This window comes from Camarhynchus parvulus, chromosome 3 (assembly GCF_901933205.1).
Source record: "Camarhynchus parvulus chromosome 3, STF_HiC, whole genome shotgun sequence".
NCBI lineage: Eukaryota > Metazoa > Chordata > Aves > Passeriformes > Thraupidae > Camarhynchus > Camarhynchus parvulus.
Window position 1 is genome coordinate 23,909,706 of NC_044573.1, and position 23,015 is coordinate 23,932,720.

Sequence of the window (23,015 nt, forward strand, 5' to 3'; positions counted from 1 at the left end):
GTTCTGTAAAGGGCAGATTCATTTACTTTTCCAGCAGTTACTGGGAACTGCCACCGTTTGATGTTCAAAGTGCAGCTCAAGTGTTAAGCTACAAACACTAAATGTTAGTAAACAAGATTGTTACAAAGTTAAATGGTGTAAAGGTCTTTATGTTTTTTTCATGGCTAGGAGTTGCTCAATTGTAATCAAGTTATTAATCTAGCTTTTAAATAATAATTTTCATCACCTGTTGACTCATTGACTCTTGTAGGAGAGGTTCTTCTATCTTTAAGACTCTGTGTGAATCCTAATCAAGCTAAACCTTATAAACTAATTCAATTTACTTGATGTGCTTGAATTATTTCACATCCCAGAGCAGTGGAATGGAAAAAGAATGGATATTCTATGTTCTCCGAATGTAACTATTTCCCTAACAGTAAGATAAAGATGTTATACTTGTTAATTCTTAGTTTTTCATTATCAACAGTTTTCACAAATTTATAACTATTACATCTCAGATGTGGCAGGAAAGGCCTTGGTAGTCAAGAATAGGGACTGTTTATAGAAAGCAGGAGCAACCATTTTCCAGCTTTAGAAAATTATGAAAACATGCCTTAAAATTACCATGTTCATTTTAGGATGCTTTATAATCCTAATTTTTTCTTGCTGATTTGATTGGTCTATTTTTAGCCTGGAGAAACTAAAGAAATTTAAATCTCCCCTCTCTCTGTTTTTGTAGAGCTGATAGCTTTTGCTAATTTTCTCCTTCAAAAATGTTGTGCAGATGAGCATATTTACTTCTTTCAATAATGGAATTTGGTAATAACAATGTATTTATTCTATGGTGTTCACAGCTTAACTGGCAGTTCAGAGCATTAAGTGCATAGGTAAATGGTATGCAGGTTATTCATACTCAGTCTGCCAAGCACCTTTTCCAAGTTTTGAATCAAAGTATAAAAGGAATACAGTTATTTGGTCCAAGCATCTTAATTACTTTCCCTTAATTGTAGATGCCTACTGAGTGAATGAATATAATGGTGTCACAGCCATTGTTAAAACAGATTAAAGTATTTTCTAGAGAAATGACAAACATTTGTAGCATGAACATGCTAATAAATTTTCAGAAAGTAAAATAAATATGGATATGCTAAAATGTAGTAATTGTCAATGGCAGGTAGTTGGGGTGACAGCATTTCACCTGGATGCCAGGAGGAATTGGACCTGAAGGCTGAGAACCATTTTATCTGTCACCTCACACCAAACACATCATCTTGTCACTGGCCTTTTTGAGGGAAGATTTCTCTCAAGGCATAATTTACTTGAGAAAGCAAAAGGATTTTAGGAAACTGAATTGTGTTACTATTGAGACATCAGCATAAGCACTTCATACACTGCTGCTTTCGGATCAAATGTAAATGTTCAGGGATTCAAACAGTGTGGAACACTTCTGACCCTGGACCTGAATCAAGCAGCTTGAAAAACTAGTGAGCTACTGCACGCAGGGAGAGGGAGTTTGAGAAGGTGTTCCTTTGGTGTTTTAGGAATGTAACTAAAGCTGCAGGAAACTCTTTTTTTGGGCTTAAAACATGCAGAAAGCTGCCTAGTGGGGTCAGTCAGGTTGGAAAGATCAGTTTCCACACCTGTATTTTCTGAAACCTCCTAAACATTATCCTTGTTTCTAGAAAGCAGATAATATTTGCATTAATGCATGCCTCTAGAAAATATAACATGCAAATTAGTACTGTTTCCAAGTTATGAAGAAAAATTGCATAAATTTTGGATGAGACATCCTAATTTAAATTATAGAAAGACCTTGTGGAGTTAAATAGATTATTTGGTGATAATTAAAAATGATTGCCTAATTTTCTCCCCTACACTTAGGTTAACACATTTTTATTTTACTGATGAACTTGGGCACCCAAAATAATTGTCATTATCAAAGGTACCTTGTTTGTAGAGAGATTTTTGTGAAATATTTATTGTCAGTATCACTCATGTTGCTCAGGGTAACATTTGTCCCTCGCATCCTTTTGTTTTTTGATAATAGTTGAGAGCATGTGGGAGTTTATGCAAAACTAGTGGTAATGTATGAGCAACTGAGTTGTTATGGGACATGAAAAATCTGAGCTATGTATGGTATCCTTTGTATTTTTTAAGAGTAAAATTATCATGAGACTTGAGCACAGTTTTGTCAAGATGATTTCTTTTAGTCCTAACGTTATTCTCCAACGGACACTCTTTATAAAAGAGATAAAACTTTGTGTTTTCTGATGGAAGTCTGCATTCTGTTTTGATCATTTTGTTTAACTATATGGCTTAAACAGAATAAATTACATTTAGATTTGGATGGATGATACCATAATTCTGCATCCTTGTTAATGGTTGTGTATTATTAATTGCAATATGTGTTTGTTTGCATATGGATTCTAATGCAGTTATTTAACACATTCAGGTTTTACTATTTGTATCAACTATACTTGATTTTAACGTGTTTAATAAGAAGTGGACATTGTAATTTCTTGGAACCACTTTAACTTGTAACAAACTTTTTCAGCTCCCTTGGAAGTCGCTGACTAGCATCATTGAGTATTACTACATGTGGAAAACCACTGACAGATATGTGCAGCAGGTAATTCAATGACTATTTCAGAATGAACCAGTCTGAGACATTCTTTAAAAAAAGTGATCTTGTTAAACCATAAAAATCTGTTGTGTTCTTGAAAAGATACACGATGGGAGGCCTAAGGTAATATTTTGGGGTATAGACCAGTGCTGTTACAGGCTGCAATGTCAAATCTTCTGGTGCCTGCTGTACATCCCAGAGCTGTGAAAAGCTTTTTAACCTATTTGCATTCTATGCTGGTTTGAAGCAGTAGGATTCCTGGTTCCTTCTTCAGTAGGGGATGAGATGGAAATGGGCTGCAGAGCAAATGCTTTAGACTGTGAAGCTCTGCCATGGGACTGAAGGAAGCACAAAAATACATTCTGTTACAGTGGCTGCTGGTGTTATGAACCTTTAATTGGTACTTCTGGACGAGGCATTACTTTGGCATTACCAGCATTTCAAAATTGAGACCATTCTGCACACAGTGGGTTTGTTCATCCTTCTGATTGAATGTTCAACTGTTTGGGTTGCTCTGGAGTAAAAACATGTTAAGATTATGTTGGGTACCAATACTGGGTTATTTTTAGCAGGTTTAGGCAAAATGCCAGTGTTGGTGTTTTTTATATATTGTACTCTTTTATTGGTTTAGACCATAAAATACTTTAAAAGGCTCCATTTTAATTACTGATTTAATGTTTAAGCTAGTACCTCCTTTATTTGCCACATAATTGATGGTGATGTTATGGACAGTGTATTGAAAATAATTTTTATGCTGTAGTAACTACAGCTGTAAAATTAGATGGAGTTTTGGACTTGTTTCAAATTAAATGTGTCAGAGCGATGATTACTTCAGGTTGTTCTGGTTTATTTGGAATTGTTTCTACATCATCTTGTTAGGGCATGGAAAGTAAGGGAAAGGTGTTTTACTGCATGGTAGAGTCTTGCAGTATCACTAGGACATTTTAGTTCTATGGATAATACAACTAGAATATAATATATTCCCTATAAAGGCATATTTTTCTAGGCTTGTCACCATTCCTTTCACTTTAAACCCTTTTTTTCACTGTTGATTTTTATCCTAGAAAGGTGCTGTCAACAGAGATTTGCTGTGCATCTTGTCAGCTCTTAGTGTCTGGGCAACAGATTATCTTTAAGAATCAGATAAAAATGTGGCTTTTTTCTGAAATATTTGTTCTGGTGAAAGACTAAGATTCTTTTTGTAGTTCTCTAGAGCTCTTTATGATTCTATTGCTACAATGATCAAAGTGTGTGTGTTAAGATTGCATATCCTTTCCCAGGATTAGGGTTTTTACAGGAAAATCACATAGGCTTTATGGTTATCTGCAACTTGAATGCTCTGGTAGATACCTGTGTTTTACTTGTAACAAAATAAACTTTCAACATCCTACTCAGACCATGGCAATATGCTCAGGATAGAATTCTTTAGACATATTCTTTCAGGCTTGTGTATGAGATCTTCAGTAATAAAACCAGTGTAGGCCAAATGCTTAATTTTTATCCTGGTTAACATTTCTATAATCCTTCCTAAGAAGGGATCAGAACTTCATCATGCCCTTGTTTCGTTTTTTTTTTTAATGGTAAAAATTGATACAGTTCAGTCAAAACAATATCTGTAGGGTTTTTTTTCCCAAAAAGAACAAGCAGTGATAATTGAATGTAGCTCAGGGAGAAAATGTATTCAGTAATAAAGTGGAAATTTCAGAGTCATACTTCTCTAAATCTCATGCATGAGGGGCCAGGGGGATTGGTGGGAATGGGAAGATGAAAAAGGTCAGTGCACATACTTAAATCTTAAAATACAGTCTCTTGAGTTCTAGATTGATGTGATTTAATATGAAAAGTTGTTTTTAATTATCTTTATTTATTTGTATGAATTGGATGTGTTGTGTCAGGCATAAGAAAGGTTTCTTTTTCATAATTTTTACTAAATGTTATTCTTACTAGCTTATAAATGTGGTGATTTAATGGCAGTGGAGGTACTGCTACCACCTTGCTTTGAGAACATCTTGCCTTCAAGTCAAAGCAAAGGGAAAATATGTTAAAGTTCTCTGAATTTGTCTAGCAAAACTAATTCAGCCTTGGGTAATCATTCCTGGTGATAGGGCACTTCTCATGACCACTGTGTTATAGGTGTTTGAGGAAGGCCAGGTTTGATTGATTGATTCTACTGAATGAAAACTTATTTGTGGTGTTCTTTTTGAAAGTCCAATTCAATGGGAAAAGACTTTATTGAGATTTCGTAAGAGGGAAAGAGTGAACACATTCAATGGTAGCTAAATTGTTCTTCTGCAACAGTATAATACTTTTGCCTTTCATTTATTTATTTCCACTGTTGAGAACAGTACTAATTTGGGAAAGTGGTCAGTTTTTGGGATATTTGTAAGTTGATATTTTTAACAAAAGTTCTTAAAACCCACAAATATTCATTTTCAATGCTAGCATTAGACCCCATGAAAAACTGGGTTAGTATAGTCTGACCTCCCCTGCAATGCAGTCTGGAAGACCTGTTTGAAATACTTTTTAAGATGTAAATTTTTTTTCCACGTAAAGCATCAGCTCTCTTTGTTACATTGCTCCAGTAATTTATTACATTGCTTCAGGGATTTGTTACAAACTGGAGCTTTGTTTCTTGTCTAAATATTTTCAGTTTCAGCCTCCAGCTTTTACCAGTTCTGTCTCTAGATTTCAATGGACAGAGGTTTAATCTCAGAAACTGCAACTATTGGTAGTTTTATTTCTGCATCCTCTCTCTCAGTACTTAGAAGTTCGTATATCAGTGAGAATTCAAGTTGTGACATGTTCTGTTGCTTTTAGAGACCAATGTTAGCCATAGTTTTAGTGTATAAAAATATAGCTTATATGGAAATGCCATTGCATGATTTGTTTTTTTAGAAGGGAGTATATCATTCCCTTTAGTAAATAAAGGAGAAAAGCAATTGTTAATTTGCATTTCTTACAACCCCCATGTCAGTACTGAAAGGATGCTGAAATTTAATCAATGTCTATGTAGTCACTTCTCATTGGCACTGCCATCAGGGCTTAATACAGCTTCCTACACATGCCTTTACATTCTGACAGTGCTTCAGGGCTACTTTCATCCTTTTTTGCCCTTTATTGTATTTTCTCTTTTGCTCGTGGTAGGTGTGCAGTGAGATTTACTCATTTTTGTAGAATGGACGAGTTTGTTAGGAAGCTCTGAGGAATGTGTGGTAACCCATTGCCTGGTAGTTTCACATGCTTCTGTCAGGCTGCAAACAAGTTCTATATTGTTGGATATAATAAGAAAAGGAATGAGAGACAGTTGTGGAAAACCTGTGTCCTGCTGTTAAGCAGAGGTAGTTCACCACTGGGAGCTGTGAAACGTTTTCAGATTAAAAACTACCAGTTTATGAGACTTGGAGCATGGTGCTGCTGCTGTTCTTTCTCCTTGCTCTTGTAAAAACTGACCCAAGCAGGCAGAGCAGATTGTGTTTGTATTTTTCTGTGGGCCTGCTGAGGGTAGAGCAGTGTTGCCAAGTCTGGCACTAGGGAAAGATTGCAACTGTACCAGCAGTGTCAATGGTATTCACTTCTGTAGCTCCAAACAGTTGGGCATCTGTGAACAGCAAAAAGCTATAAGGAAAAACAAAAAAACAAACCAGTTTTGGAGATAAATGGAAAAGAGCTCTCCTTGCACAGGAATTAATTAATGGTGGCATGGAGTGATTAGAAGTCTATTTGTTACACATTACTCCTTAAAGATGCAATTTTATAAGTGAGAGTTTTATAAATGGACAACACAGAGGCAACTTAATGGAATGGAGAAGAATAGCAGTTTACACCAGGAGGTTTAGTCAGACTGCTGGGCCAGTGAAGTTGATTACCTTGTAACTCACCTCATGGCTCAGGCAAGGGACTCAGAGCAGAGTCATCTCATGGTAGTTTTCTCAAGGTAGGAAATATTTTCCTGGATTATAAACCTTGCAAAAGTTGGATATCAAAAAATAAAAGTACAGCTGTGAGGAGAAGTGGTGATTGCAGGTGAAATGAAGGACTGAATTTTAATCACCTGATAAAGACAGGTAGTACTGATTTATTATTGCTGGCTATAAATGTGTCCCCTCCTTTTTTTCATCCTCTGTAATGAAATTGACCATGATTCAAATCCTTTTCTCTGTTGCTTTTCCTTTTTTTCTCTCAAGTGAACAGAAGTAATGTCTTGAGTACAAAAAGTACAGGGAAATAAAGCTTTTTCTTCATCTTTTACATACAGATGTTTTGGAAAACCTGTGGACATCTGAACTCTGTATTTCTTGTGCCAGTGCTGAAAAAATTGTTGTCTTAGTTATTGTATAATGTATGGCAATTACTGAAACTTCTCAACATGATGGAAATGCAAGATGGTTTGCATTTGTTGCAAGTATGAAGAAAGTAATGATTTAGTAAATTCATAGACTATCTTGACAGTAGTATAGCTGTTCTGTTACTGTGATGTTCCTGAGCCACAGTTTTGATGGCATTTAATGCTAGTAGAGTGTTTAGTTATTTATGACTCAGTGGACTTTGTTACTAGTACTATGTTATAAAAGCTCAGCCTCAGTCTGGACAAAGCAGCCAAGAAGTTTTGTTACATGACTGATGAGAAACACAATTTCATTCATTTAATTTCTACTTAATTCTGCAATGAGGGGTAGTCACAGTGTCATACGTGTTTATATAGATGATTTATGTAAGCTGTCATTGTCATTTTTACAGTTTTGTTGTCATATGTGAGGCCTGTGAGTTTTACTGGGAAAGACAGCACATTATGAATTCAAAATAATCCTAAAAATCAAGGGCTTGTTGTTAATGATTTTCATTCTGTAGATTTCTATGCTTGTTTTGGAAGCTCTTCTGAAATCACAAAATAGAAATAATTTAAATATGTATTGTGTGCAGTTTTATGAAATGTCATACCTTAATGTAATAAAATATTTTATTGTGTTAATTTTTCAACTAGAAACGTCTGAAAGCAGCTGAAGCAGAAAGTAAATTGAAACAAGTATACATCCCCACCTAGTGAGTATAACAACAAACTCATTTTTTGAATAATATACAGGTAAAATTGAAACAGTAACATGCAATTAACATACATGCTATTTTCCTAGTCATCTCTCTAATGGTTACTTTTACAGGATTTATTATATTCAGAGATATAATCCGAAAATGCCAGAAACTCTTGTTTTAAATGAAACTTTCTTACTTTACTGATCTTTGTTTTTGACCTGCAATCTTTTTGTCTGGAATAAGAAGTTTTACAAAGACTGATCAATTGCTACCTGTGGTCTGTTCACATGCAAGAAGAGCCTATTAATTCAAAAAGCAGTTTTTGCAAAACAATCTCTCCCAAATCCCTGTAGCACAACACTTCATATTTTTGTAAATGCAATATTTCAAAGTAGAAGCAGTTGTTAACGTAGTTACATAAAATAAAATGAGATGATTTTCCATTACAGTTTTATCTGGCTGATAAAATCTGTTCTGCATCTAGAGACAAGAGATGTTCTGGTTCTAAATTAAAGGTAGCACACAGCCCCAGATCCTCTATCTTTGACCACGTGCTACTAATGCAATCTTGTTTTCTTCTGAGGGGTTTTTGATCTGTATTTTACATTTAAACTGGATGCTATATCCGCCTCTGTTAACATGTGGTTTGTAGAAAAAAGATAAAATCCTTCCTACATAGTCATAATTTCCTCAATATTATGACAAGAGAAAGGATTCCAAATCACTGTTTTCTAAGCTTTCTGTGAGTATATTCAGTTTACTTATATATGAACTTCCCATTGTTGTGAGTGTTTGTATAACAGAAGAATGTAATAACAAAGGAAGTACTTCACAAAGATTTTTGATGGCTTGTATAAATTACATACAATAGAGTTTCATTTCCATATTTCATACTGGCTTTTCTCTCTTAAACAGATGTAACAATGAAAGCAGCAGACTGCTACATTTATTTTAATCTTAGAACAAATTTGGTGAGTTTTGAAGCTCACATCTCTAAGAAGTCACACTGTATAAAAAAAGCTAAAAACTCTAGTATGAGTGTTCCCTAACCTTCTCAGATGAGTGGCTGCTTTAGGAAAACCATGAGGTGCTCAGACTTTACATTATGCTTTTTCAATTTAATTTCCTTGGTCCAATTATGAAAATTCAATTATGGATTTTCAGTAAGTTCATAGTAGGGACCAGCTGTATTGGATGACAAAATGTGTTTCAAAAGGTGGGATTTTTGCATTTTTATCTTACTGCCTGTCTTTTGCCTCTATTTCAAGACAAAATCTCTAGTCAACAGTAGGAGGATGGTAGGGCTTCTCAAGGCTTTGGTATCTGTGGTGGTCATGGGATTGCTAAATGCTCTGCTTCAAGACTCATTTACTGCATTTGAAATCTGAGTAGAATTGATTCTCAGAGCTGAGTACCTTTTTGAACTTGATCATTAGGTATTTCCTGTAATTGCAAGGTTCTGTCCTTAATTCCAGAGAGTCCCTTTCAATTCATGGCATTTCTGAAAGGTAACTAAGCAACAGATCATAATGTGGAAGATTTAATTGTCTTTCAAGCTCTTCTCCTGTACCTTGAGCCCAGGATAAAGAATATGTGGAAATTGTAAAATTGTCTCTTGCTGATACAGTGAAAAAGGAAAAGGCAAGAGACAGGGTTATTGGCATTTGAAATAGACACTTGATATAGCAAAGGTTTCTTCAATTATAATTTTAACATTTCTTTAATATATTTTATGCTGCCTAAAATGACAAATAATTATCTTAGGAATCAATGTATCCAGCCTTTCATTGTATTGAGGGTAATTAAGACTCACCAAGTCGAAACTCTGGAAATATTGCACTTAATCTAGTGAGGCGTTATATTAATGCTCTCTGAATTAATTGACCTGTAAAGTCCTACTTCACTAAAGTATTAGAAGTTAGAATAATTATGAGAATGATATGGTACAATAATATTAAAAAGCCAAACAGAAATATCCAAAAAACAGTTAGCCTTCTCAGAGAGGAAGTCATTTAGAAAAGAACTGAGACAGAACAACCTGATATATGGGTGAGTTTTGCTGTGGTTATAAGACGTTTATGTTACTGTGTGTACTTCTTTTACAGACAGGAGGCTGTTTGACCCTTTCCTGGGCTCAAAAACCTTGTAGTATTACAGGCACTGTTGCTCCTCTTGTTATACTTCACTCAAAGTTCATCCTCAACTCACAAACCTTACCTGTTGACTAGAACCACCTTCTTAAATTCCATGCTGTGTCAGACTTTTGTTCATGCTTTGACCTCTGAGAGTTGGTCTTTTATGAGCTTTCCAAGTAGCTTAGACCATGTGAATGCAGTAAAAGCTGCAAATTGGAGTGTCAGAGCAGCTCCTAACATAGCTAGTGTCTGACAATGCTGAAAATAATAGAGAAGTACAAAAATTACTCTTGTTGTTTAGAGAAGATTTTATAGATGTTGTCTGCACACATCAGATTTCCAGAATTAGATTGTTTGTCTTCCTGTTGACTAACCAGTTAATAAAACCACTTTTTTTTTTCCTTTTTTTGCAACCTTTAAAAAAAACTTATTTAAAGCAATAAACCAAATCCCAATCAAATATCCAGCAACAATGGGAAACCTGCTGCAGTCAATGGAGCAATGGGAGCTTCTTACCAGGCACAAGCCACAGTTATAGGTCGGGCTTGTGAAAGCTGCTATAGTAAGTAAATATATTTTTAATGACTTGAGTGTGGGTGAATCTTAATATGTGCTGTTCAAAAAAAAAGGTATGTAATTTTGTTAGGATATGACAGAGGATAATTTGCAATTGCTCTTATGGTAGAAATATCTTTAAAGTTAGATCTGCCTTCAGTATATTAATTAAAGCATTCAAATTTCTTTGATTTATTTTTAAACAATTCATAAAGTACAGAAAGATTAAGTAGCGTAAAATGGTGGCATTGATCTATTATTCCTTTACCTTCACAAAGCTAGATTCAAATTTATTTTTGATTTTTCTTTAAGGCTGCAGGGTTTTTGAGTTTTAATTTTTTTTCTTTGAATGGTTTTGGAATATTTTATCCCCTCTCTTGTTGTTGGGGAAGATGGGGAGGACTATTGCTTCTTTCTAGTATTTTGTGTGATAATTTTTGTTAGAGTTCTTGGACTAGTAACCCTCAACAGAGGTCATATGAGAAGAGATATAAAATCCAACTTAATTAGCCTGTCTTCCAGGGTGAGATTAGAAATAGTGTGTTTGTTTTTTTTCTGGTAGTCCTCTGGGAGAAAATCTCAGCAATACAAAGTCCCTGTTTGGAAATTAATTTTAGAAGCATTTCCAGAATTTCCATTTGGAGTTCACCTCTCTGGTACTTTTGTAAAAAAATGAAGCAACAAACAATTCAAGTTTTTACTTTCTGTGTCAAATATTTATCCATTACATATTTATCCATACAATGCTCTGCTATTGCCATGTGTTATGGCTGTATATAATCATCTATTACAGCCTTTGGATTGATTGCAGTGAATGTAGCTTACACTAGTTCACCTCTGCTGCTTTCTCCTCCTTAGCTCCGCAGTCTCACCAATGGTATTCTTGGGGCCCTCCTAATATGCAATGTAGGTTGTGTGCATCTTGCTGGATTTATTGGAAGAAATATGGTGGCCTGAAAATGCCCACACAGACAGATGAAGATAAACTGTCTTCCAGCCAACCTACAGAGGTAGGATTGTGTAGGCAAACTTTCCTAAAACAAAACATGGTGCTTTCACAAGACTGCTGTGATTGATTATTTAATGGAATGGTTTTCATGTATGTGTTCAACTTTGGTATTACAAAACTCAATTTATTAATCCTTTTTCTCTGTTAAGTAGAACTGTACAGTGCTCAGGCCTTGCCATATCTTTACTTGACCACTTCTTGTATAAACAAGCATGTGCTTCCTGCATTTTGAATGTACAAGTGTCATTTTGTTTGTCAAATGGTGTGTTATCTCTGAAATGTTAAATCTACTATACAATGTCTCATTTAGGATGGCATTATATACCTGTTTTCAGTAGAGTTGTCTGCTCTGTGGCTTCCTGCACTGGCCTGTTTTTTGTAAAGTGCTTAGACATGTTATTCACATATTCCCGTGAGTTCTACATCAGATTAATGGCAAGAGTAGAAAAACTTTTTTTTTTCCCCCTGTAGTATCTGTCTTTCACAGACACTACAGAGGGAAGCAAGAAGTATCTGTCTTTCACAGACACTACGTTCTTTTTGCTTAAGCAAATTTTGGACCTTGTGATTTTGTCTCTTTGAATTCTGATGCTTCCTGATTTGACCTAACATAGGTTGAAGAAAAAAAAAGTCACAATTGTTGATGGTCTTTGAACACAGCATTAAAATAATGTTCCAATAGTGGAAACCTAATTATACCTCAACTAATTTAAGTCACATTTCTTCATATACATGCACGTATCCACAGTCCATGTTCTGTTTCTGGCAATATTTTTCTGTGGAATCATTACAGTGATCTTACCTGCATTGTCATTGTCATATTCTTGCTCTAGTAAAGGCAAAAAGAAAAAAATGTTTTCTAGTTTTATTCCTTGTACTACCGTGTAGTGACCTGTTCCCAGTGCACTCTGTAGATTTGAATGCTATAACTAAATAGTCTGTCTTTTTCTGTGGATGTCCCGGCTCCCTTTCCGAGGCTATCTTGACTTCTGGGGCTGTTTGGGTGCCGTGACTGAGCTGTGTGTGACGCTGTCCGTGTTCTGTCCCGCAGGAGCCGCATGTCCGAACGCACCTGTCGCGGCAGGCCACGCAGGGCACCCCGGTGCGGAACACGGGCAGCCCCAAGTCGGCGGTGAAAACGCGGCAGGCTTTCTTTCTGCACACCACCTGTTGGACAAAACTGGCCCGGCAGGTCTGCAAAAATACCCTCCGGCTGCGGCAGGCAGCGCGACGTCCCTTTGTCCCTATTAACTGTGCTGCCATTAAGGCAGAATGTAAGATGTTTTTTTAATTCTTAGTTCTGTGTGCTGTGCTTCCCACCCATTTTTGTCTTTTAATTTTATTTTCTTTTTCAATAAACATTTCTTGTCTATACGCTTTTGCTTTTCATTTTTATTTTTTTCATTTGTCCAGCATCTGCCGACACATTGGTTGCCTTGAACAGGTCTTAAACTGTGGGAACATTTCAAATTAATTAAAAACTATTACCTCATTCACTTTCAAAAATTGACATTAACAACAATGGGGGGCCGGAGGGGAAAATCAGTGCCACAACATACATTCTTCCTACTAGGCAGCATGAAAGAAGCGTGCTTTTCTGTTGTGGTTTTTTTAATCATTTGCTGAGCAGAACCTATAGATCTGTACACATTGTACTTTTTTTTCAGTGGGATTGGTCAAAGAATGAGGAGCTGGGGTTTCATAATAATTTAAATGTGGTGTGCAATGCAGTCCTTTGTCATTATGACAATCAGATGGTGGTGATAGCCATGTTTTTTCATCATAGTTGCATAATTTTGTTTTTTTCTGTTCCAGTTTTAAATTTTAATTCTAAATAAAATTCTGTATTACACTTGTTCTTTTTATAGCCAAAATGTAAAGACCTGATGAATTTCTAGTAGTATGACAAAAGCTATTAGTTTTTGTAGATAGCAACAGTAAGTCTCTTCACCTGCATACGTGTGTAAATTCTTCTGCAAAGTCACTGAATATTTCAACAGCTTTTTTATCTGCGCCAGGCACGTTGTTTTACTGTTCACACTGTCTGGCTATGATTCCCAGTCTTCCATAGATACAGTTCTTGGAGCAGATGCTTGATATTCCAGGATGAGGCATGCTGGTTCATTGTACTGTCAATTGTATTAGAATTGAAGAGAACTTTTAAGATCATTAGATGTAGGGTTTATAAGCATCTTTATTAGATTAACACTGAATGTTTTCCCAGCATACTTATCTGGGATGCAGATGATGTCTGCACTGTTTATAAGAAATTTACTCCACAGAGGCTTAAAATCTGATTTTGAGTAATTGTTTTCCCTTTATGTACTTCAAGACCAGCCATTATGCATATACAAACTTTTCACCTACTTTTGCAGTACTCCAAAATTTGCTGAATATTTCTGTTAATTGTTCTTGTCTAATTTTTTTAGTTATTTTGGCCATTTTCTTTCTTCTTTTAAATCTATGCAAGTCAGGAACAACTTTCAGATTTCAGGAAACCGTATGTCAACTGTGAGAATAAAATGAGTTGTTCTTCATGGAAGAAGTATGTCTAAAGATGGATTAAGATGATATTTTTAATCCTCAATCCAAAATAAAGGTTACTTTCTGAGAGAAAGGTATTGAACTTTTAAATTTGTTTTTTTTGCTGAATCATGGAGGAAAATTCAGAAGTTCACTTGAACCTCATATCTTTATATCCATATCTGTGTTTCTTCTCACTCACTGCAGTAAAATATATTGAAAAGATGAAACTTTTGTTGAAGGTGAAGAAAAACAGAAGAAAAGATTTTATCCAACTGTTTAGAACATGTGTTCAACTTTTAAAGAGAGGAGTGAAAAGCTGAGCTTTTCAGTGGGAAATAGTCATTCTTGCTTCAACTGGCAGTGCTGGGAGTGTTTTCTCTTTGCTCTGAGTGAAAGAGTTCTACATGAGATTAACAGCAAGAATAGAAAGACTTTTCTTTTTTCACCTATGGTGTCTGTCTTTCATGATTCTTTTTGCTTAAGCAAATTTTGGACCTTGTGATTTTGTCTCATTGAATTCTGATGCTTTCTGATTAGACCTAATATAGGTTGTAGAAAAAGAGTCACAATTGTTAATGGTTTTGAACACAGCATTAAAATAGTTTTCTAACAGTGGAAACCAAATTACACCTCAAATAATTTAAGTCACATTTCTTCATGTGGACACACATATCCACAATCCTTGTTCTGTTTCTGGCAATCTCTTTCTGTGGAATCATTACAGTGATTTTACCTGCATTGTCCTTGTCATATTCTTGCTCTAGTAAAGGCGAAAAAGAATATTTTGTAGTTTTATTCCTGTACTGTCATCTGGTGACCTGTTCTCAGAGCACTCTATAGATTTTAATGTTATAACTAAATAGTCTGTCTTTTTCTGTGGATGTTCTGAATCCTTTTCTAAGGTTATCTTGATTTTTTTGATTTTTGAATTTTTAAACAAGGTCCTTAATTAGCAGTAATGATTTCCTATGCTGGATCCACTGAATAATTACAGTACTGAATGAGTATCTGTGTTGGTGTTAGAAATATTACAGTCGTGCTTAACTAATAACCTGGCCAGGGTACCAGGTCATCCATGATGTGATGTGGCATGAGATGGTTACAAGGCACAAGAACTGATTTGGAATTTGTGTTCCATGTTGGTGTGCTGAAACTTGAATCTAATGGCTGCTTAGATGCTTTGTCAGACTCACCTGACTCTGTGTGTGCCAAACCAGTTCTTGAAAATGTAACTGCATTTCCCAGCTATATTGCATTAGGCACCATAACAACACTCAGAAACCATAAAATCTGAAGGCAGAGGATTGGTGGGGCACTTATCCCAGCTGCATACCAGGTTTTATGCCCGCTTAGTCTTGTGCAATTTGTTGAAGTGCCAGGTTGTAAATGAAACTGATTCCCAGATCGGAGAAAGGCTGTCTGAACAAGCGTGTCACAGCTCAGTCATAAAATAAATTGGTTTTTGCATTCCACCTGTGTACCTGAATTCATCTGCAGGTACTTCTCATGTCTTGGAGGAGGATGGAAGCTTCTGGGAATGATAAGGCCCAGAAAACCAGGTTTTGACAGAATATTTTCTCTTATTGAACATCCACCCACATCCTCTCCCTCAGCCCATTATATCCACTGGCAGAAAACGAGGTCCTATTCTGTGTTCTTTATTCCTTCAGATAGTACAGAGAATTAGATTTTCCTCATTAATGAAGCCTGTGGCACGACCCCTGCTCAGATGCCAGCAGGAGGTAGTGGAGAGGATGGATTTACATCCCAGTTCAATCTTGGGATGGCCACCAGGAGGTTGAGAAGGCACAGCACCTCCTGCTAGGAGCACAGCTCATCATGGAAAGCTCAAACTTTGTTCTGTCTGAACTTAATAGACTCACTGTGGTTGGTGACAATAAACTTGTCTGATGGTTTTTCCAGGACTAATTAGAATTGGCGAACTGCTTTGGTGAGATGAAATTGTTGTGGTCTAAAGCTCATGCACTACCTCCTTTTTTAGTTTGAATATATTGCATGGGTTTTTTTTAGAAAGTTAAGCGAGACCATCCTGTCTGGGGAAGGTCTCTTAATTAGAGAAAAAGCAAAGTGAGCATTCTTCTCAGCAGTCACTGACGAGACTGGATCTGTTTGCAGCTCACAGGCAGGTTGATAAATGCCTGGCAGGGAGCCATGTGTCTGTAAACATTATTGCTTCAGCACACGGAGACTTTTGAGGGACTTTTTTTTTTTTTTCATTGCTTGGATATAGCTTTATCACTATAACTATATAAATTAATTATAGTAATTTAGATCTGAATAACTATATGCTGTCTGTGTAGATATGATTGTCAAAATGTTTTCAGTGCATGGTAATATATTATCTGTATAATATATGTATAGTTATCTGGAAATGGGTGTACTGATCACGATGAAAATTTGTTATACATTTTAATCCTCAGATTTATTAACAAATATGGTACATAGTGCTTGTTAGTGATCTAGTTTGGTACAACAAAGACAAGTGAAAACAGTAGAATATGCAAAATGTTACTGATTTGTCTTTGTAAGCATAAAGTTTGTATTTTACTGCTATAAAGCTACCCATTCATTTGAATTGAGTAACATTTATGGGTATTGGTTCACAAACTATGTTTTCATCCTTGATTTTGATAGCTATGGAAGAGCTTTTAGTTGTATCTAGGATGAAAATATCTTCTCTGTTGTTATCTTTGAATACAATTTGTGCCAGATTTTAATAGCCAGTAAAATAATTTATAAAGCATAATATTTTTTCCCAAAGTTTGTAAGAATAAAATTCAGGGAATGCAGTACATTCATTAGATCTGCATTTTCACAGAGATATGATGGAATGTCAAAGAGAAATAACTTGCTAATGAGAGTCTCTCTAAGCTTAAGAGACCTACAAATATAGTTTTTTGAAAAGGAAATAATTAGAAAATACTTTCAAGCACAGACTCATTTGTTATCATCTTCTTGGCATTACTGATTTCATTCACCTCTGTAATGCCCACATCAGTCATCATGCTTGGCAGCTTTAAAGCTTCATAAAAATATGTTTCACACTCTGGTTTGTAATGTTGTTTCCTACAATTTTTCTGGTTGTGCTGTATCCTCTTTAGGGTTGTGGTGCCCCATATTATGTGTACTTCAAGATACAGATTTCCCATAATTTTAGAAAGCCGTGTTTTCTATTTTCCTATCATCATGTTTTCTAACATTCTGATTTTGATTTCTTTTTAGTATTGTCTAGATATTTTTAGAAAGCTGTTGATTCTGACTTCATGAATACTTTTCTGCCTTGTGATGGTGTAGGAGCTATCATTATATCTATATATTATGATGATTCTACCCATTCAGAATTCATTGACGTGCATTGCTTGATGCTACTCCTGTCCTTTGCTATCAGTTTTAGCTTTGATTATGCTTAGGAAATTTCTTATCAGGAAATTTTAACTCATTAATCACCTCTTTTGCTGGCCTTTTATATGTTGAACAGCACAGATCATTTGGGGATTACATAGACAATTAATTTTAATAAGGTTTTAGTTCCTGAAAAAGCCCCTTTTACCCTGTGACAGCTGGACTGCAGAGGTCTTTGGTGACCCAGTTTGGTAAAAACTCTCTGAAGTGCCAAATTGGATGCTAGATCAGCTGCACGTGGGCAGGTCATGGTCCCCTCAGAGGATCCTGGCAGGCTTATGAGACTGGCACTTACTGGTTTATAGGACATGTAAATAGGAAAGGACCCTTGTGGTCTCTGATCCCACCTCTTGCAGAAGGTACATGTGGTCATGGGCCTTTAGGCCAGATGAGCTTTTTGTATCTCCACAGATGGAGACTGCATGACTTCTCTGTGCACCTGCTCCAGTGTTTGATCAACCTCAGAGTAAATAATCTTATCCTTGTACCCAACAATCTCCTGTCTCCCAGCCTGGCTGCTGCCACAGACAGGAGCAGTGTTCTGTGCTGTCCCTGTGTTCCTCTGAGCAGGGTCTGGCTCAGTGTCCCTGTGCTCTGTGCTGGCAGGCTGCAGGTGCCAGCCAGGTGTCCCCTTGTCCTTCCCTCTCAGGGCTGCCCAGAGCAGTTCCCGCAGGCCCTGGATGTGCTGCCCTCAAACACCCAATCCATCAGCTGGCCCTGCTCCTTGTGCCTGTATCTCTTCCTGGTGGGGACCCCAGAGCTGGTCACAGGCTCTGGCTGTGTTTGCCATGGACTGAGGGGAGAGGTGACCTCCTCCCAGCCCTGCCGGGCGCATGAGGCCCAGCGTGCCATTGCGCGTCCTTCCTGCTGCAAGGACACCACCCAGTCATGAGAACACGCCCAACCTGCCTTCCCTTCCAAGGTCTTTGTTGGCTCCTTTGACGCTTCCAAATTTAACCATGTGCCTCTATTAATAATGCAACCTTCTGCCACTCTGCAGACATACTTAATGGAGAATGTTATCACATTTGCCCTGGTTTTGTTCTCTTCAACCAGGAATATTTAAGCATTCGTTAAACACCAGCAGCATGTCTGCTCAGCAGTTTGGATTAATTCCACCTGGTCCTGGTAACTTGGTTCTACTGATTTACCAGTTTGTTTTGAAATATTTCTTGTGGACACTTCAATGTGACACAGTTCTCATACTTTCCTTGTAAAAGTATTTTGGAAGTGAGCTTCTTTAAGTGCTTCTGCAATGAACAGTGATACAAAAAACGCTTTTGGCTTTTCTGCTGTGCCTTTATTTTCTTGTGTATTTTCCTCACACCTTCATAATCTATTGCTACAGACACCAGCACACTTTTTGCTTTTGCTATGTTTGAAAAATATACTAAAAAATCAGATTCCTTCTTGTTATAAATGTGTTTTTTCTCATAGCTTCCACTATTTCACTGGTCTTACTACAATTTTTATTGCTCATATAAAAGATCATATTTGATTTTAGGACTTGCTTTAAATTTTGGGAGTTTTGGTAACTTCCTACCCAAATTTTATTCTCTGGCTTTACACTTGAGAATGATGTACAATACAACTTCTATGTTCTTCTCTGTGTTCTGCATAAAGATCATAAACTTTATTATACTTTTTATGGGAGCACCTTATTGTGGATCAAAGTTTGTGCTGTTAAGCATACTTTACTGTTTCAATAGATAGGTGTGCTTTGGAATATCACGTTTGATGAACATGCTTTATCTCAAGCATGAAAATTGTGCTCTCCTTGCAGTATGTATTCCCAGTCAGCATATAAATACCACAACATGATTCAATATCTTTTTTTATAGTGAAGACACGTAGATGGAAAATTTTCTCGCTAATTACTTCTTGGGTGATGCTTTGCTGTTCTCAAAGTAGCTATAAAATACTATATAACCTCTGCTTATTTTACTGAGGGAGTCAGTGGAGACACATCATTCTGCTCCACCACTTAAATAATTTCAGGTGTTTTGCAATATTAAAAATATTCCAGGCACCAGGCCTTTTGGGTCTTTTTCCTGAGCACAGCATGTGTTGTGATTAAGAAAAAGTAACAAAGTACTTCATGTACTCAGCATTAGGGCTCTGGAACCTTTGAAACCCATTAGTATTTCCAGAATTTTAGGTAGGTTCCTTCGTCTATGAAAGTAAGTTGTGCTTTGTCTCCTGCACTGAAAACATCTTGAACATCTGAAATACTTAATCCAGTCATTGCTGTGCATTCACAATCTTCATGATTTTTGCACAGATCTAGATTAGATTTGATAAAGGGATTGTAAATTCTTTACATGGTGTCTTATCCTCTTCCTGTTACTGTTTACTCTGTCTCATGTGCTGGAATGAAGCAAAGGAAGAGTTTGGTGAAACACAGGGAGGAGTTGCAATTATAATCTATGTATAACGTGTCCCTTCTGTAAAACTTGTAGGTAGGTATTTGTGGGAAGTTATTCCATTTGAGAGACCTCCCAATCTATATAATCACTGTATGAATGCAGTTTTGTCCAGACCAGAATACTTGTATTCTAGGGATACTGCCAGCTCCCTATGGGGGTTTTTATATGCTCTTGGAAGACAGGAAACCAAATCATTCTGAATAATTAAAAAGAAAAAAAGAGATGGTCTATTTCCAGTAGTCTTGAAATTATTTACTGAAACCTGGTGCCTTGTGAATTTTTGCCTTAAGTTGACTGACTGCATTGTCTTAGCATGAACCTCTTTATGTTAACACTTTGTTTTTGGGAAATGTGGATGGAATCACTGCTTGTGTATTCACAGTAGCAGCAGGAAATCTAAGGCAGTTGCTGCACTGCTAGTTTTCATGTACTGAGCAGAAAGTTCCAATCTTTGAGACCTTTGAGCTCTGTAATACTTGGTTACAACTGAGCATTTTTGATGCAAAGTTTACAATGAAGAGTTGTACGACAAAAATCAGTAGTCCCAGCTTTAAATCCTTGACCCTGTATTGCCCCATTTAGAGACAGAGAAGTGTGTAGAAAACAAAAAAGAATTCAATGAAAATAATTTTTAATAGCCAAAACTGCATTTTTTAGTATTCATGTTTTCATCTATGTTCCATTTGCCTGGCTGTCTATCTCCAGAAAGACTTTGTAAGCAAAAACTACAATCTAGCTGGTATTGAAACTTATGTTTCCTTAAAAAGAAAAAAAAACCAAAACATAACATCACTTACATGAAAGAGGACATGTCCTGCCTTTAAATATTCATGATTAGAAGTATTGATGATAAAAAGGAGAATCTAAAAGGTGGGCTAAAAGAAAAAAAGAAATTTGTGTTGAAAATGCAAGTCAGAGACTGGTTGGTATGTCCTAAATCTGTTTGTAATAGTAAAATATTTAAACTGAGTTTTATTCTTTAAAATTCTCAGATGCAGATCGACATTGTGAACTTGCTGGGAATCCTCTGAAGATAAAAAGCACCAGGAAACCACTGTCATGTATCATTGGGTATTTAGGTGCGTATCTGCCTCTGGAGAATAACAAACCACACAAACTTTCAGTGTGTACTGAAGCTTCATAACCTGGTGTGCACAGAAGGAGAGATTTATGCTTTTGGTGATGTGAAAAAATTCTGAAATTAATAAATTAATAATAATGGTGGTCCACTTGAGTTGCAAAACTGCATGGTTGAACTTTCAGGATATAGGCAGAAGTCCTCCTGATACTGGTTTAAAGTGTCAGAGTGAAACCTGATGTAATTTAGAATGTGAAAAATAGTTTGGCTCTAAAAAAAAAACTGCTCAAAGGGGAGATTCTCAGTATGCTCAGGGTTGCTCTGCTGTGGCCTTTGCATCCATTTGCAAGACTACTTTTTACTTAAGAGCAGGGGACCTCAGCCACACTGAGATGTATACCTTGTAATTTGATGACCTAAGTTTAAAAGGTGGAATGAAATGTGTAATGAGTTCACAACCAAGAGGACATGAACCCATACGTAAATGGGGAGAGGAAAAATTCTGGTAATAGTGATTCCTTGCAATGAGCCATCAGTGACTGTTAAATATTTGCACAGTCATATAAGAATTGTGATAACCCAGAGGCTGTTAATCCTCAAATGAGGATAGAAATCAATCAGTTGATCAGAAATGCAGTGAAAAATTCTGCTGTGTATTAATCCCGTTCTACAGAAGTGAGCTCTGTAGCTGAGTGTAGAGCTTAGTCTAGATGTTTTGCTCATAATCAGTCACCAGGAGGTTCTTTTTTTTTGTACTAGATCAAAGTAAACAGTCTCTTGCTTTGCTGAAATAGAAATCAGCTATTAATGTAGTTACAACTGTTCTTCCAGGACATCAATTTTGTCAAAATACTAACTTCAAGAATGTGGGTAATGAGGAATTAATGCCATTCTCACTGAATTTTGATTTCTCCTGCCCTGGAGTTTAAGAAAAAAGCCAGGGATAATTCCCTACAGACATTCTATTGGTGTGTATTATGTGTGTTGAAGGGATTACTTTGGTTGACTTGGTGGAGTTGTGGTTGTGAGGGGGAAAGCTGGACAGGGGATGGTTCATCCAGCTGACCTGTCTATGCATAAAGAGGAAATGGGAACGTGGGGACACTTAGAAGGCACCACATGTTTTTAGTGCCATGTTATATAGCTTTTGAGGAGTTGTCTTGACCCTTCTGGGAGTCTAAGTCTGTAGGTTTAATGTGAGTAAATGGATGAATAGTGTCAGGCAGCATTTTGTGAACTTACATGAAGGTCTGGTAGAAGATTAACAGTGCTAAAAGATGCCAGGTATCTGTAGAGTCTGCTCCGTATTTGACTGTATGGGAAGTAACAGTGTCTCACTACAGCTGAGGTAAATAATGTGTGTGCTGGGGATATGAAGTGAACCCAGTGCAGTTGATTGCATTCATCTGAATTAGCTTTATAGTGATGGCTAGAAAATGGCTTTTTGTTTGCTGCATAGCTTGGTGAACTTTTTTAGTTTAGTTTGTTCGTGATCTTTTTAGTTTATTAGGGATTTTTGCAGTTTCAGTAAGTAAGTAAATCTTGCACTATTTTTCTCATAAAAATTATTATTATATATCATGTCATAACTTATATAGGAGGCACTCGTTTTCTTTTTAAGATTCATGCTGTGCCATTCTCACAGAAATTTATTGGCATACGATTAACAATGTGTCAGGACACTACTGTTTTCAAGCTTTCTGGTAAGGCAGGGAGGATTTCAGTGCCCTGCACATCCTGGGTCATCACATCCCTTTACCCTTGTTCTGCATCCTGGCTGCAGCTTCCACTGGTGAGGTAGGACAAGCATTAAAATTAGGCCTTGTCCTCTCAAGAGCTGGGGCTAATCCCCTCAATCTCATCAGTCATCACTGTGCTTCCTGAAACAAAGCTGCTGTGGTGAACCCCTGGCTAATTAAATGTCCTATATTATCTCAGTTATGAGGAAACCAGGCTAACACTCCAGCTGGGATACATGTTGAGGAGATGAGGTGAGAGAAACGTGCAGCTGCCTAAGCCCCTCTGGAATCCAGGATATTTGTCGAGGTGATTTGGTAGAAGACTTCAGCTTCTCTTTGTTTACTTTGGGTTTTTATTTTTTTACCCTGACATAGTGGAACAAGGAAAACTTTTTAATGTTGTTGTTATTTACTTGCTTAAGACTGAAATCTGGTCCTATAAAATGGGTTCCTACTATGTTTTTGAAACATTATCTCTTACTCCTATTTATTAT

At 36.6% G+C, this 23,015-nt stretch overlaps 1 protein-coding gene across 3 annotated transcripts in view; it reads left to right on the forward strand.

The window, feature by feature from the left end:
* MTA3 (metastasis associated 1 family member 3) overlaps positions 1–23,015 on the forward strand; it is a 139,892-nt gene that overhangs the window by 74,007 nt on the left and 42,870 nt on the right. For all 3 annotated transcript variants that reach the window (XM_030946551.1, XM_030946550.1, XM_030946552.1), the window contains exons 10-15: positions 2,534–2,608; positions 7,584–7,642; positions 10,203–10,327; positions 11,179–11,330; positions 12,381–12,603; positions 20,697–20,783. In XM_030946551.1, the coding sequence (XP_030802411.1) occupies positions 2,534–2,608; positions 7,584–7,642; positions 10,203–10,327; positions 11,179–11,330; positions 12,381–12,603; positions 20,697–20,783 (721 nt within the window). The remainder of the gene's footprint in view (positions 1–2,533; positions 2,609–7,583; positions 7,643–10,202; positions 10,328–11,178; positions 11,331–12,380; positions 12,604–20,696; positions 20,784–23,015) is intronic.